This window comes from Phalaenopsis equestris, unplaced genomic scaffold (genome assembly GCF_001263595.1).
Source record: "Phalaenopsis equestris unplaced genomic scaffold, ASM126359v1 Scaffold000112, whole genome shotgun sequence".
NCBI classification, from domain to species: Eukaryota; Viridiplantae; Streptophyta; class Magnoliopsida; order Asparagales; family Orchidaceae; genus Phalaenopsis; species Phalaenopsis equestris.
The window spans coordinates 831,584-849,443 of NW_018164554.1; the positions used below are offsets into that span (position 1 = coordinate 831,584).

A 17,860-nucleotide genomic window follows, 5' to 3' on the forward strand; every position below is an offset into this window, starting at 1 on the left:
CCCCCCAAACATAACTCTTTTTGCCGACATGGCAACGACTGTCTTTCCTTTTACTGCGGTTCAAACATCAAATCAGATCGAGGATCATATGAGTCATTCTTCAGATGAAGAATGACAGGTTTACACTTCTCGGCGGAATAAGAAACCTGGGGGCTCACTCCAACTTAGAAATTTAATAGATGATATTTTTGTGCCTCTTGGCAATGACACGACTATTCAAAGCTTATTGTCTGATTCCGTTCCTAAAACTAGAGGAAGAGGCATGACTAAACTGGCTCGTTCCTAGCTACTGTTTTCTGCATGTTTTAAATTTGTTTTTAATTTTTTTTGAGTCTATCTGTACCTTTTGTTGTAGTTTTTATGTACTTGTATAGTATGGGTAGGGTGTCTGGACTCTTCTCATACAACCTTTATGTATCATTTTCTATTTCAATAAAAACAGCCCTTGGGCTTTTCATAATATATATATATATATATATATATATATATATATAATGAGTACTAAAGAAAATAATATCTACAGAAGACGTGGACAACTTGAACTAAGGTAAATTGTATTATTCTAATTTACTTTTTATAGCGGCTTTACATATTTTTTTGGATTGCAAACTATTAGTTATAAAAAAAAAAAAACATGATTATTATCTTCCATCCGTCTGTTTCCGCCTTAGTACTTTCAAGCCCCAAGTCAGATCGTGACAGTGAGAAGCCTAATCACCGGGGAGCTCTTTGATGTGAAGCATGAATTAAAATGAATAAGTGATTTGTTCCAGTTTAAATGATTCTATTGGTGCAAAACTTGAATAGCTCCTTATTGAGATTCTTTTTTTGTTTGTAAAACTTGAATAGCTCCTTATTGAGATTCTTTTTTTTTGTATTCCTTTCCTTAGATGCTAAAATATCTTCTGTGGGTTTGGGTGTGCATCATAACATTTATTTATTTGCTGAGTTGCCTTTCTGTTGGCTTCCCCAAGTCTTGAGCTTTATCCTATTACAACGAAAATCGTTCTTATTAAATAAAAATTTGCTTTTGAGTTTTCATGCACCTCTTCGCACATTAATGTATACTGGAACTTGAATGCATGTTTCTGCCATGCGTACGTATGTGCACTGATGCTTTGGTTTGTATGTGTTCTGGTGCACACCTCTGGTACAAGACCAAGGTCATGTTAATAATTTTTTTTTTTTCCTTCAGATTTGGAGAAATGATGAGTTTATTAAATCAATTAAAATTCAGAACGGTGCAATTTTTGCGCTACATGTAGATTCAAATTGGATGTGCACTGGGGGCTGGGATATGATTGTCAGCATTCAGGTGTAATTGACTTCATTTCTCAATTTGTTTTTGCTATCAAATAATAGCTTCTTAAGCTGCAACACTTGGTCAAATCCGAATGTTAGTGTTATTTTAATTTAACAATTTGCACGAAAGAGTGCATATATTTATTTATTTTCAATTCTCTAACAGAATCCAACTTTATTTTACTTTTATAGGAGCTTTTAGTAGATGGGTTGCTAGTGGATGTCAGGCCTGTTGCTTCTCTAAATTTTGATTCTGTCATAACTTCTCTATTACATTGGCACGGGAAGCTTTTTGTAGGATTCTCTAACAAGATAAAGGTATGCATTGATGCCATTTTGTTTTTCTTATCCTGTTATACCTAGTTATTATGTTTTTCCTAAGTTGCATCAACTCTTTGGCTGCTACTTCACCTCAAAGTTGCGTCACCTGAAGTTATTTTTTCTTGATACTTTGAATTAGATTAAGTTGCCAAATCACAGTAAAATGTCTTATACATTTTAATAACAATGATTAGGAAATAGCCTAACTATAACGTAAGGCTATTTGATTTGCTAGCTTCATTTGGTGGTCTATCATTAGTTCTACATACCATATGTTTGGCTGGCTAAATTGCCTTGTCAATTTCATTTTAATTCAAGATATTTGTTGTACAAATGTTGGCCATATAGGACAACATCTAGAGTAAATATTTGGATAGTTCTTATTCACAAAAAACAATTTCCATGATAATGTATTCTAAACGATGGTAATACTCAACCAGACAAACATTTCCATATTATGCTAGCATGCAAGTAGTGGTTGAAGTTACCTAACTCTAAAAGTCAATTAACATGAACACCGGTAGCAGCACTATGTAATGAAAATGATAAGGTTTTGAAAAGTGGACTGGACCGACTAGTTTAACCGGTTCGACTGTGAACAGCTGGCCAGTCCTGTCCGAGACACTTAAAATTTCGATTATGGCTCTGAATATTCGGGAACCCGTAGAACCGGCGAACCCGTTCAGCCTTTTTTATTACATGATCCCGTAATAAAACCCCTAGGTCAAGAGAGAACAAATCCGAAATTCCATTCGGCATTTGACCACTTGGCTTTCCCGCATTCAAGGGAGACACACAATAGGATTACGCCTCCGTTCAAGCCGTTCACCGCTGTTCGACTTTGGAGCCGTTCGCCCTTCACGGTCTTGCACCGCCGGATATCAAAAGTAGCCGATAGGCATTCAGTGTAAGTGTTCCTAACTGCTAAGTGCCCAAGTCCTACATCCAAACTCCTAACTACTTCATATGCCATTTCAAGGCATTCTCTAACCAAGTCAATCCTTCATATGCAAATTAATTTGGTTTAAAGATGAAAGAAGAGTGGTAGGTTGAGTGGTTTACCGGTTAAACTGATTATACTCATAAAAGTTTTATTTCTTTTGAACTAATGGCAGCAGTATATCACACATATGTAGATGACTTAAGAATATAATTTTTTTTCCATTCGCAAATGCATGAATTTTTTTAGTGTTATTTGACTTATTTTTCCATAAATCTTGATTATATCTCTTACCTAAAGATGTAGAGGCTTGTTTATGTTTTATACCTTAGCTTTTTTTGGGGAGGTGCTTTGTTCAAAAATCAAATTTTGTTTTCATACGACATTTCAGTTATTGAAACTTAAGCACCATTTCTTTCTCTATCATCTTTATTGGTACCTGAAAAGTTCAAGTTCACCATTTTTTTATCTTCATTTAATAAAGCATGCTCCTCTTGACATGGAGATTGGGTAAACACGATCTGACTTTAGTGTTTCAAGTTGAAGCCTTTTTTTTTCATCTGTCTACTGCTATTTTCTCAGTAGCTTAACTTACGTTTGAAAAAAAAATAGTTACTGTTCAGGAAGGTCTTTTTTGGGAAAAGACATCCTGTTGCAATATGCATATCTTTAACTTTTCCCATAGATATTAACTTAAAGGACTAAATAGTCAATACCGTATAAATTTTCATTTGATGATAATTTTAGTTTTAATGATATGTGGAACCATTTTAGCAATAAAATGGAGTCATCTTTTTCATTTCAAGCTTTATGGCAAAGAAGTACGTTTTATCATTCAATTTTGGTTTAGATTCCATTTTATACTTATAGTTGAAAAGCTTTCAATTCTCCTTCAAATGCTGATGTTGTTATCAATTTTGGCTAAATTATGTGTTTCCATTTCATATCCATACGACAACAACAACAACAAAGTCGTAATCCCACTACGTGAGGTCGGCTATATGAATCATTTTTCTCTATTGCGTTGTATTTAGTGTTATAATTTCATTTAGTTCTAATAAATTAAGATCTTTTTTATACAATAAGCCCAAATCTTCCTAGGTATTCCATTTCATATCTATATACAAATTATTTATTATGTTAAATTTTTTTATATTATTTATATTAGAATGGATCCTACCTGAAGTCAACATGTTACTTCTACACACAGTGCTTGAGAAAAAATAGATTTAGCATGGAATCATTTTACTGAATTTAGGGGTCTTGATGGAAACAATAGTATAAATGCTTGTATTGTGGAACTATATACAAATGTGGAGGCAGTAATAGAATGAACGAACACTTAGCTGTGGGTGAAAGACAATATTGCTACATGTAAAAAAATATCACATGATCTATTTTATAATATGTAAGAGAATTTAAAACAAATATCTAAAAAAATTCAGACATATGATGAAGAGAGTATGAGTTTGTATCATAATTTAGCTGTTGAAGATGAGGGGTTCTAATTCTTTCCAAAAAACAAAGTTTAACTTCACATAATAAAAGGTTTGATAAAGAAAAGAGAAAGATGGATGAAACAAAAAAAAATTATTCTGCTTCAAGAACAAAATTAGGGTCACAAACCTATATAAAAAGTGTGTTGGCATCTAAATATGTTATATATCGTGCTGATTTTGCCATAACTAGATGATTTTTTTAATTGTTGCATCACTACAAATGTATTGAATTTATATTTTGAGCAGGCAACGCAATCACAACTATTGTGCCTGGATCCAAACTCCCCTCTTATTATAGAAGGAGAGTGAACTTATTAAGAGATTGCAAAGATGAATGCATACTACTTGTTGAGTCTTACATACAATGTTGGAAAGACACGAGATGTATCTTAATGACTGATGGGTGGACACATAATAGAAATAAAACTTTGATTAACTTTCTAATTTAGTGTTTACGTGGGATCTCATTTTTAAAATCAGTCGATGCTTCTGATGTTAAGAAAGATGCAGTAACATTATGTGTTTTATTTGTTAAAGCTGTTGAGTGGATAGGATCAAAAAATATGGTATAAATTGTAACTGGCAATACTACAAATTATAAGAAGGCTGAAGAGTTATCAAATAAGAAATATGACATCTACTGGTCACCTCGTGTTGCTCACTGCTGAAATCTTATTTTAAAAAATATTGGTAGCATGCCACATGTCAATGAGGTTGCAAAAAATGCTTCAAAACTAATAATTTATATTAATAATCATGTTTTCATACTAGCTTAGCTACAAAAAACACCGGGGTGGAAAGAGAGTGCGTCCTGAAGCAACACGATTTGCTACTACTTTTTTTTACCTTAACGTGTATATGAGCCTAAGCATGATTTGCAGGCATTTACAACAGGCAAATATTACACAGACTCAAAGTTATATTAAAAAAAAATGTTGTTTCTATCATTTTAGACTTCGAGTGTTGGAATGATTTTATAATGTCAAAGTTATCAATTAATAATAGTAATATTATTATATTATGAGTATGTATTGTACTATTGTCTACTGTTTCTTAAATAATTATTGGTTACTTTGTGTTGTTGACTCTAACGAAAAATCTTCACTTGGATATTTATATGATGGTATGTACAAAGTGAGAAAGACAATAAAGGGGATGTTTAGGACTACAAAAAGATTGTACAAACCATATTCTAGTATCATCAAGAGTAGATGTAATAATTAACTTCGGCAAGACATCCGTGCAGCAGCTTATTTCTTGAAGCCCCATTTCTAATTTGATAAGAGAACTGTTGTAATAAGCATGATATTATGCAAAACTTGGTTGAGATTATTAGAAAAAAAGATATATGCTCAGAACCTACATTGGCGATGATTGAGGTTAGATTTTTTAATGTTAGTTTAGAAAATTTTGGAAAGCCAATAGCTCTGGCAATTTCAAATAAAATGCAACCTGGTAAGTTCATATGTTATATTTTACTACTTTTTTTTATACATCTATTTGAATTGTCTCGCTTTTAAATTATTTCCTTTTTGTCTAGATGAATGGTGGAAGATGTTTGGCTCAAGTACTCTAAATCTACAAAAGTTAGCTATAAGGATTCTTTGTCAAACTTTTTCTTCCTCTGAATGTGAAAGATATTGGAGTATTTTTGTGCAAATTCATACAAAACGAAGAATTATCTAAAACATTTAAGACCCAATGATCTTATATATGTTCGATACAACCTTAACTTAAAGAATTTGTGATATTATTTTCTATTTTAGAAGAATAATATATTATATTTTTAATCAATGCATGTTAAATGTTGACACAAGTGAAAATTTCTTATTTTTATATTTTAGATTGCATATGAATAAAAGAATTTATGATCCTTTGAATTACATGAGTATTTAGATGATTGATTTTTGGGTAGTTGATGAAAAACCTTCTCATGAACTTGATGGTGATTTATAGTGGAATTTATAGAGAGGATGTAGGTAGTTGATGAAAAACCTTCTCATGAACTTGACGATGGTGATTTATAGTGGAATTTATAGAGAGGATGTTATTCCATATTCCGAAGATCCTATCATAGAATCAAATATGCAAACTCAGCGTATGTTTTTTTTTTTTCTAAATTTGAAAGATTACATTATTTATTTGTTTATACTGCACATCTATAAAAAAATCTTAAATGTATAGATGAAAAGTTCAATGATACTACAATTGAAAGTATTGAATGTGATGATTTGAAAGCTTTCGGAGAAGAAGCTAGTAGACATACAACTTTTGGGGAAGCAAATTTTGCGGAGATCTTCAATAAATATGATTCTTGAATACGTGTCATCTTTAAACTAAATTATTTTTTATTTTATTTACAGGTCTAATTGTCATTTCTTTTTTTATGTTATTTAAGTTTAGAATTGTGAGGGAAACTCTGAAGTTCTTATTTATATTTTATTGCTATTATATATTTTATCTAAGATTTTATTTTAATAGAATTAATGAATCATTACTTCTTACTCATCACTACTATATTTTTCAAGTTATAACTTTGCACCTTTCATTTGAAATTTGCAATTGCAAAATGAATATGTACGTCAAATTATGACAAATTTTCATATTTTAACTATTTTTAGCTTATTTTTTTTATATTTGTCATTATTATATCATATTTAATTAACGTTTATATTTATTACATCATTCGATTTTTCTCTCTGTACAACCTGTTTAAATCAATGAAACTTGATTCTTTCCTTTTTCTGGTTTGATATCCAGTTCAATTTTCAAAACTTTAGATTCAAGTGAGTAATTGCTTTTTTTATTTGTACTAAATTAAAAGTTAATTAAAAAAACATACATTATTGTCTTAAAAATACATGATTTTCGTATTATATGCATATTGAAAGTTAAAGGATATTTGCAATAAAAATAATTGAAACGAAAAAGAGTAAATAATTGTGCAATGACTTTAAATGGACATAATAAAAGAAAATGAATATAAATGGTTAAGTCAATTAGGGTTTACCACCCCCTAATGATTCGAGCTAGAGACTCTATAATACCCGTGCATGAAAAATGAAATGAAATTGGTAAATGTGTACCTGTAAAATTTTGAGGGTACCTACAGGTACAATTTTTTTTTTATTGTGATAACTATTAAAAAAGTTAATATCATCTGACTGTAATTTCTGACTTGATTAATTCTAAGCTATTAGATCCGGTCGTGACATAAGAGTTCAGTTTCGTTCTACTTAAGAGGTTTCATACCTAATAAGTAGGATACAAAAATAGGTGTTGGATATATATTCAATCAACTAATTGGTATGAACATCCATAAAACACACGTTGATATTGAGAGGGGTTGTGGCACGTAACATTGTGCTTTTTAATATTCAATTAAAGAATGAACCGTGACTCTACCCAACTAGTAGGGAGAAGTATAATGAGACTGATTATGTTATATTAAAATATATTAAAACATTAACTTCAAGATCAAATTTAATCAATAAAGAAATCATTACTTGTGTCCATAGCCAATAAAGTAAATTTGAATCAAATGAAAGATCTTGAAATCATCTTCAAGTCATAACTTCTTAAGCAACCCTACCTAGTTCTCTTTATTAATTTAATTCAACTGACCCTATATTAGTTCCATCAACCCATCTAGTGCACATGTTGAAACATAGTAAAAATAAGATTTTAAAATACTAAAGATAAAATCAAATTATTTATTCCACAATGACTATTAAAAACCATTGCAACACTTGACATGAATCAATAGAGGACTAAAAACTAAACTTGATTCATGCGATAATGCAAAAAAAAAAAAGATATAAGATAGATGTTTAAATGCACTATTAATAAATTCAATTAAATTGATAAAATAGGCTATATCCAATTTAATTTCAGGGGTCCTTATATTTTGGATACTTAAGTTCTGATGATAATTTTCCGAGGTTTTGAAAACTGGATCTAATATCAGAGCGGAAGAAGACAAGGTTCAATGTTTATTGGTTCAATCGGGGTTGAACAGGGGGTTGAACTGAATGACATAATAAATATAAATTTTAATTAAATATGATATAATAATGACAAATTAAAAAAAAAACAAGCTAATAACATTTAAGATATGAAAAATTGTCATAATTTGACGTACACATTCATTTTGCAATTGTAAAATTCATATGAAAGGTGCAAAGTTATAACTTAATAAATATAACAATAACGAGTAATAATACATTAATCAATATAAATAAAAACTTCAGAGTTTCATACTTATTTCATAAAATTAAATTTACTGGAGATGAAAAAAATGACAATTAGATGTAAATAAAACAAAAAATAATTTAGTTTAATGATGACATATTCAAGAATCATATTCATTGAAGGTTTTCATAAAGTTTGTTTTCCCAAAATTTGTATGTCCGCTAGTTCCTTCTTTGAAAGCTTTCAAATTATCACATTCAATACTTTTAATTATAGCATCATTGAAATTTTCACGTATAATTTAAGATTTTTTTTATAGATTTAATGTATAAGCAAATAAATAATATAACTTTTAATTTTTTTTTTTAAAAATAACTTTTGTTGAGTTTGCATATTGGATGCTATATTGAGATCTTCAATATGTGGAATAATATCTCTCTCTAAATTTCACTTTTTAAATCATCATAATCAAGTTCAGAAGAATGTTCTTTATCTACCCAAAAATCCATCATTTCACTACTCATATAATCCAAAGGATCATAAGTTCTTTTTTCATATGCAATCTAAAATATAAATATAAGGAATTTTCAACTTTGTGTCAACAATTAACATTTATTGATTAAATATAAATTATTTTTTTCTTCAAACATAGAAAGACAATTCACTTATTCTTTGAGTTAATTTAAGGTTGTATTGAACATATACGAGATCATTTAGTGTTTGATGTTTTAGATGATTTCTTCGCCTTGTATGAATTTTCTCAAAAATACTTTAATTTTTTTCACAACCCAAGGAAGAAGTTTGACTAAGAATCCTTGTGGCTATTTTTTATAGATTTGGAACACTTACGCCAGACATCTTCCACCATTCATCTAAGCAACAATAACAACAATAACAAAACCTTTATCCCACTAGGTGGTGTCAGCTACATTAATTCTTTTTCTCCATTGCGTCCTATTTAGTGTCATATTTTCATTTAATTCTAATAAATTAAGATCATTTTTTATACAATATGCTCAATTCTTCTTAGGTTCACCCCTGCCTTTCTTAACATAAGTTGAATCTAAAACATCAATTTTGTTAATCGGATCATCAGATGGTCTACATTTAATGTGACCAAACCATCTAAGACGACTCTCTCTAATTTTGTCCTTCACTGGAGCTACACCAACCCTATCACGGATATATTCATGTCTCATTTTGTCTCTAAGTGTAAAGCCATTCATCCGTCTAATCATTCTCATCACGACAACACTTAATTTAGTATTATGCTTCTCTTTTAATGGTCAACATACAGCGCCATATGGTCAACATTCAGCGCCATAAAGCATTGCAGGTCCACCACAATCGTATAAAATTTTCCTTTCAATCTAAGTGGTACTTTTCTATCACACAAAAGGCCCAAAGCATTCCTCCACTTCAACCAACAAACTTGAATTCTACTATTAACATCCCCATCTATATCACCATCGCTTTGAACAACAAACCCGAGATATCTAAATCGTTCACATCTTTTAATAATTTGATCACCCAAAGTTACATTTCTGTCATTAGAGCTACTATTACTAAAATTACATTCTATTTATTTAGTTTTAGTTCTACTCAAACGAAGGCCTTTACAATCCAATGTAGACCTAATTCAAGTTTTTTCTGAGCTTTCTCTATCGTCTTATCCACGACATGGATGTCATCAACAAAAAGCATGCACCGAGGTGCATCCTCTTGTAAATGTCCAATAAGACCATTCATAACTAAAGTAAAAAGATATTGGTTTGATTCCACTATAGCTCTCCCGAGCCATTATGGAACACAACACATTTTAATAATTCACTTGGTCAGAATGAAAAGTAAATGAAGAATCAAAGGTTACTTATTACATTAAGAACTTCAAAATAATTTTAAAAATTGTTTGCACTCCTACATATTCTACTTAATCATTACAAAGGAATATTAAAAGACAACTACTCAGAAAACATGAAGAACACACCACAAAGTGTTATTGGAAACAAGAAAATCCACTAAATAATTGTGTTTATAGAAATACGTTAATAAAAGTACACAATACTTAGCTCTCTCCTTTACAAAGCTCTGGGAATGCTCCCCCAAAGATTTCTTGATTTCTTGCAGCTCTCCTGAAGTCTCTCATCACTTTATGACTTAAATCCTCTCCAAATCCCTCACAAATACTCTCTCTACTCTTTCTTACATCCAACTTACAGCCCTCTTTTCATTCCCTCAGTTCTTCCCCTTCAAAAGACTTTAAAACTTCTCATTAAGCCCTCCAGCTGTCTGAATAACTCCTCACTTCTTCTACACGCCGCTGAAAACTACTTCAGACAGTTTTGACACTTAGGCGTTAAAGGGCTGGCGCCTAGGCTTCAGTCTCTCTGTCTGCCAAGTTGTGTATGGTCGCCTAGGTGCTAAGATTCTGGCGCTTAGGCGCCCAAGAGTGACGCCTAGGCACCAATCTCTTGGTAGGGTGGCGCCTAGGCACCAATCTCTTGTGAGCTTATTTGCTCCAAGTTTTCACCACTTTGTTTCATGTCTCCTCCACTTTGCTTCACTTCTAATGCCTGTTATACCTGCAAGATAAACATAAAAATATCAGTCTTTAAAATGCAATTTCATCCATAAAAATGTGCAAAAACATAAATGAATATATGCATTCTTTTCTACATATTAAAATTTTCTAAACCTAAAGATTACTTGTTCTCAAGTAATGCTACAATGTAAATATATCAAGTTAGTTAATTTGTGGGATTGGGTTCATGGAAACTATCAACAATTATGCATCGGGAAATTCATAGTGTAAAAGTAAGATAACTTTAATAAACAAGTCTAGCCTTACGGTATAAGAATCCTTGCATCCAACCAAGAAAACCTAATTTCCTATTTACTTCAAAGATGAACCCTTGTTAAACATAATATCTTAGATGGTAGAAAAATAGAATTTAACCACTCATTTTAAAAATATTTACTCATACTTCCTAGATATTAGTAAGATTAGGAGTGTAGTAAAGTTTTAAATTTAAGACGAATCTAATGAAACCAATTTTTTATAAGGCTTCTCCTCTCTTTATATTTTTTTTTAATCTTTTTTCTTGCTTTAGGATGTAGATTTTAATCTTTAGCATAATTTTATATATGGATAGATCTTTTAATAATTTTGAATTTTACTTTCATTTCTCTAAAGTAAAACACTCCACACTCCTTCACTTGTTGATTTCTTTTCAAAAATTTAGAAAGTATTTGTTGAAAAATAATTTTGTGGAGGCTCAATTCTTATCAAGTACATATCTAAATATACATAATTCAACAAGTATATCAGTCTTTTCAAAAATAAATTGTTAACTAATTTTTCTACATGTTGAATGACAAATTAACTTAACACCAGTCTAGTCTCATTTACATAGAGTTTAAATTAAGTAACCTATGTCTTTCCCTTCTCAATATTGTGAAAGTTTCAATTTTAATCCCAACATCTCAAATCTACTAAATCATGACAATTCAAATATAGGTTATTAAGGAAAAAATAAAATCAAGCTTTTAAAAAAATTTTCTCGCCCCCAAATTTGGTTTTTTAACATATATAATAATTAAAAAACATGCACATAAATGGGGAGAAAACAATACAGAAATACTTCTTACCACATGTGTCTATCATCAAGATTAACATGTATAAACAAGAAAGAACATATATGTGGTAGCAAGTAAATCAAAACTAAATATGAATACAAATGAAACTACACCAGAAAGGTTGAATAGTAAAACAAGTCAATAAGTGAGTTTCACAACAACAATACAGACTGGTCAAATGAAAAGTACATCAACAATAGCGACAAGAAAATAAAATTTAGTACATGCACATCAAAAGAAGAATAAAACTACTTGCCCTCATCGTCGTCTCCTCATCTTCTTTGGATTCTCCTTCTATACATTTTTATAAAGATTATATCTTGCACCAGATATTTACCTAAATTAATGGAATTGGCTTATTTGTTGCCAACCTCAAGTGTTACCCTGCCCATTAAAGTATATGCCTCGACTTGTACAAATGAAAAGTTCATCCACATACTCTAATAGTTGGTCTATTGAACCAACATGATAGAAGATCGGGGTCAGAAATAGGAAGGAAATAATTGAGATGGATCTGTTCTATGACCAAACTCAACGTATCTCCTGCAAATCCTTATGTTTGATTGAGAACTAGGTTGTAGAGGACAAGTTTGCTCCTATTACCACAAAAGACGCACTGGCGTCCAGTCACAACGAGAAGATTAAGGATTTGCCTCCCTCAAATCACACAATCCTATCAAAACAAAGCACTCACAAACATAAACATTAACACACAAATAAAAACTATCCACACAACAACAAACAACAATCACAAACACAAACTTGGGATGCCCCCAAGAACCTCTTAGTTTAACGTCCTCAGCCCGACAAATTTAGATATTTATTCGGGATGACCCAATATTAAAATCTCATTTATCAACAGTCTCTCACCACTTAGATAGGATTTGAGTCTTTGCTCATTCATTTTAAGCACTCGACCACTCTTAGAATCTTTAATATTAATTACATCAAAATGATAAACTTTTACTACAGTAAATAGTTCTGACCATCTGAACTTAAATTTTCTGGAAAATAATTTCAATCGTGTATTATACAATAAAATCTCCTGTCCAGACTCAAAATATTTCCTAATAATCTTTTGATCGTACCACTTTTTCATTTTCTCTTTATAGTTTTTTGTATTTTTCATAAGATCATTGTCTAATCTCATCGAGTTCATTTAATTGTAGTAATCTTTTCTCACCAGCTTCCTTCATATTATAATTGAATTCCTTAACCCAATAAGCTTTATGTTTTAATTTTATTGGTAAGTGACATTTTTTGTCAAATATGAGTCTATATGGAAACATTCCTATAGGTGTTTTGTAAACAGTTCTATAAGCTCACAATGCATCATCTAATCTTAAAGACCAATCCTTTCTATTAGGATTGACAGTTTTCTCTAAAATCCTTTTAATTTCTCTGTAAGATACTTCTGCTAAACCACTCATTTAAGGATGATATGATATGACATTCCTATGTTTAATTTCATACTTTATAGCTAATGCCTCAATTTTTCCATTCCTAAAGTGGCTCTCCCATCAATAATGATTACCATCGCCATAACAAATCTTCTGAAGATATTTTTCTTTAAGAATTGTGCTACATTTTGAGCATTACAATTTGGAAGAACCGTTGCTTAATTCATTTTAAGACAGCCCACAGTGATCAGAATATATAAATTCCGTAACAAAGGTACGAAGGGACCCATGAAGTCTAAACCCCCAATAATGAAAATCTTAATCTCCAAAATAAAATTTAGGGAAATTTCATTACACTTAAAATATTGCCCACTCTCTAGCATTTATCACAAGAATTTATATATATATTCACATTCATAAATAAAGTATACTAATAAAATCTAGATTGTAAAATTTTTGAAGTTGTTCTATACACTCCAAAATGTCTTTAGAATTCAGAATTGTGATATTTCTTAATAACTTCAAGGGTTTATTCAATAGATACACATCTCCTAATTACCCGATTCTTATATTTTCTATAAAGGAATGAGTCGTTTCAAAAGTAATATCTGGCGTCATGGACGAATTTTTTTTCGTTGATGGCATGTCAAATCATAGGACATAATATCACTAACTATATAATTTACTATGTGAGCATACCACAGAATATGCAATTCAGTAATAGAAACAATTGCTCATCAGGAAAATTCTTATTGATTTCTTCTTCATAAACACCAAAATTCTCCTGATCCAGTCTCGATAAAAGGTCTGCTATTTGATTCTCAGTGCTCTTATCTACAACTTCGATATGAAATTCTTGTATTAAAAGGACTCATCTAATCAATGTCGGTTAGACATCCTTTTTTACATCAAACATCTAATTGGAGAATGGTCTATATGAGCAGTACATTTGATTTCAATAAAATAGGACATAAATTTATCAAAATCATATACCATAGCCAAAATCTCATTCTCAGTAGTGGTATAATTAATGTGAGGTTTGTTAAGGGTTTTATTAGCATAGTATATAACTCTAAACATTTTATCGTGTCATTGTCCAAAAATTGTCCCAATATTGTAGTCAATAACATCACACATTAACTCAAATGATCTCTCCCAATCAGGTGAGACAATTATAGAAGATGTGATTAACTTTTCTTTCAACGTATTAAAGACATTTAGGCATTCATGGTCAAAATTAAATAGAATGTTCTTCTCTAAAAGATGACATAGAGGCATAGCAATTTTAGAAAAATCCTTAATATATCGCCTATAAAATCCATCATATCCTAAAAAACTTTTAACTCTCACGGTAGTAAGCGGGGGAAGTTTTCATATAACTTGAATCTTTGCTGGGTCTACTTCCATACCTCTTTCAGAAATTTTGAACTAACATAATTCATCTAGAAATCATGAATTGACACTTCTCCCAATTGAGAACAATGTCGCTCTCTTCACAACGTTTCAACACTTTTGCCAAATGATCCAGGCAAGAATCAAATGAAGGACCGATTATTGAAAAATCATCCAAACAAACTTATTTTCCTTTTTCAATCAGGACAAAATGGACATCATGGACTGCTAAAATGTAGTATGTGTGTTACATAACCCAAACAATATTTTTCAAAAAGTAAAATTGCTACAAGGGCTTGTGAATGTTGTCTTTTTCTGATTCTCCGAAGTAATATGTATCTGATGATACTCAGAATATCCATCTAAAAAACAAAAATATGGATGACCAGCTAGCCAATCCAACATCTGATCCAGAAAAGGTACAGGAAAGTGATTTTTCCTAGTGACTGAGTTTAATTTTCTGTAATCGATACATATACGCCACTCAGTGATATGTCGAGCAGGAATTAATTCATTTTTCTCATTTGCTACAACTGTCTCTCTCTAATTCTTAGGTACACAATGAATAGGGCTAACCCATGTTCTATCTGATATATTATAGATAATACCTGTATCAAGCCACTTCAATATTTCCTTTTAATAACTTCTTTCATAGTAAGGTTTAATCTCGTTTAAAGTTTTACTTAAGGTTTATGGTTATAAAACTAATTTCCTTTATATCTGCTAAGGTCCATCCAAATATTTTTTTATAAGTCCTCAGAATATTCATTATTTTCTCTTCTTGAGAATGAGTCAAATCTGATGATATAATAATTGGTAATGTAGATGATTACCCTAAATAAGCATACCTTAAATTTTTTTGGAAGCACCATCTCAAGTTTAGGGGGTTCCTCGATAGAAGGAATAAGAGGTTTATAATTTTTGTTGTACTTTGAATCTCAAATCTCTCTTGAACAATTTTTGAATTCTCTTATACTAATAGAGCATATTCATCGACAAAGTCTACAGAGTTTTCCTCTTCAATTCTAGCTTACTATTTTGACTTCACACCTCTCTCAAAAATGGCCTCTACACAAATAATCAATTAAATCCATCCGAAAACATGCATTTTCATTTCTTTCAGAAGGATACTTCATAGATCTTATTTCATTTAACGTAACCTCCTTGTTATTTACCTTCATAGTTAATTCATCTTCTTGCACATCTATCATGGCTCGTCCAATTGCTAAGAAATGTCATGTTACGAGAATTTCTTTATCTTCTTTCATGTCTAAAACAATAAAATAAACAAAGAAGATAAATTTGTTCACCTTTACGAGAACATCTTCTATAACCCCCTTAGATAAACGATCGATCAATCAGCTAGTTGAAGTGTCATAGTAGTAGGAGAAACTGCTTCTAATCCTAGCCTTTTGAAAATAGATAGCAACATAAGGTTAACACTAGCTCCAAGATCACGTAACGCTTTTCCATAAAGTCTCTCTCCAATTGCATAAGGGATAGTAAAGCTCCTAGGATCTTTAAGCTTTTGAGGAAAATTTTTCTGTATGATAGCATTGCACTCCTCACTAAGGCTCTGTTTGGCGCAGCTGCAGCTTCCCAGCTTTTCGCTGCCCCCCCCCTGCCCCAGGAAGCTGCTTTGGAGAAACAACTGCGGGGAAGCTGACTGTCTGTTTGGTGCAGCTGTATGGAAACAACTGTGGGGCAGCTGTTTCTGGAAAAATGACCATGGTGCCCATGTTTGGTAAAACTATTTAAAAGAAGACTATAACAACCATATTTTTTGAAAATTCTGAAGCAAAAATTCATTGCTAAACAAAACAGAAAGTTCATATACCCTCACTTAACAGTGAATCCCGAAAAGTGTTAAAGAAAAATAAATAAAACTAATAAAATTATAAGTAAAATAAGAAAATTTATACTCTTTGATGCCAAACATTACACAAGTTATAAGTTGCAGTAGTAAAATAATGGGCGTCAAAAAAACTTGAATGAGTTCTAAATTATTTTGTTTATATCATACAATCGTGGTTACTTAACACATATTATGAGAATTGTTCCCTTGAAGAAACCATCCATCCAATGTATTTGCCTGACATTTGGCTGATGATATTTGTTCAAAAGCTACATCTCCCTCTCCCTCAGCCCAACCAATTCAAGATGAAGCACAAGAAGCTGGGGCAAATACAAAATCTGAAACTTGTAGTTTTTGAGTAGTTTCCACTTTGAAGTTCAAAAGCATGATTAGACTAACGAGACAAATGGGAAACACAATTACCATCCAATCTACCAAAAGAAAGATGGTACGTGCAAAAGGAGAGTGGGAGGAGGCTTGAAGAATTCTGCTATAAAACATATATAAGAATTCTGCCATTTAGGTGTGAATTCATAGAATTTTGCAATAAGAATTCTGCTCATAGAATTCTTCTATAAGAATTCCAAGCAAACGAAAGCAAATATATAAGAATTCTGTGCTATATCAACTAATAAGAATTCTGCTCATAGAACTCTTCTATAAGAATTCCAAGCAAACCAAAGCAAATTTATAAGAATTCTGTGCTATATCAACTGATGTTTTGTACTTTAAAGCAAACCAAAGCAAAAAAATAACTTGCAGTTCAAAGCAGCCTTCTACCCGATGTTTTGTATCTTCATTTTCTTGAGCTTAGGAGTGTTGACCTCGCTTTCGGTCAAGGTGTACTTTTTCCCCTCCTTAATAGCCTAGGATCTAGCCGTAGGACCTTTCTGTCGACTACTCCTAGAAAACTAGTGAAGGAGCCCTCCACGTTAGCAATTCTGGACTTTTCTTTGCTCGACTTGACGTTCCATGTGGTAGTTTTGACCGCTATTGCCTAGCAGGTAAGGCTACTCCGAAGGAACTCATGGAGCACTCCTATAAGACTGACAGCCTTAGGATTGACTCTACTCGTTGATTTGGCACCGCTGCGCTCTTCGCCGTCCTATTTAATCGAATTCGAACTGAAATTTTGATATGATTCGGACTGCGATGCGTTTTGGTCCCAACTGTCGACAAAGTTATTTTGGTCCCAATTGTCGACAAAGTTGCCCTGACGACTCCGGATGACGAAACGGACTTCGCCGACGCGTCCGGAACGTCAATTTTGCTTAAGAAGGACGTTCGCGTCATTGCGACGGCGCGTCTTGGGGAAAATACCTAT

General features: G+C 31.7%; 1 protein-coding gene across 3 annotated transcripts in view; it reads left to right on the top strand.

Annotated features, from left to right (window-relative positions):
* LOC110020914 overlaps positions 1-17,860 on the top strand; it is an 83,581-nt gene that overhangs the window by 49,834 nt on the left and 15,887 nt on the right. Inside the window, exons 5-6 of one of the 3 annotated variants that reach the window (XM_020719191.1) lie at positions 1,196-1,315; positions 1,495-1,620. In XM_020719191.1, coding sequence (XP_020574850.1) covers positions 1,196-1,315; positions 1,495-1,620 — 246 coding nt within the window. Of the gene's footprint in view, positions 1-1,195; positions 1,316-1,494; positions 1,621-17,860 lie in introns of those variants that run through there. The other 2 variants (XM_020719192.1, XM_020719194.1) reach the window with 2 other exon arrangements.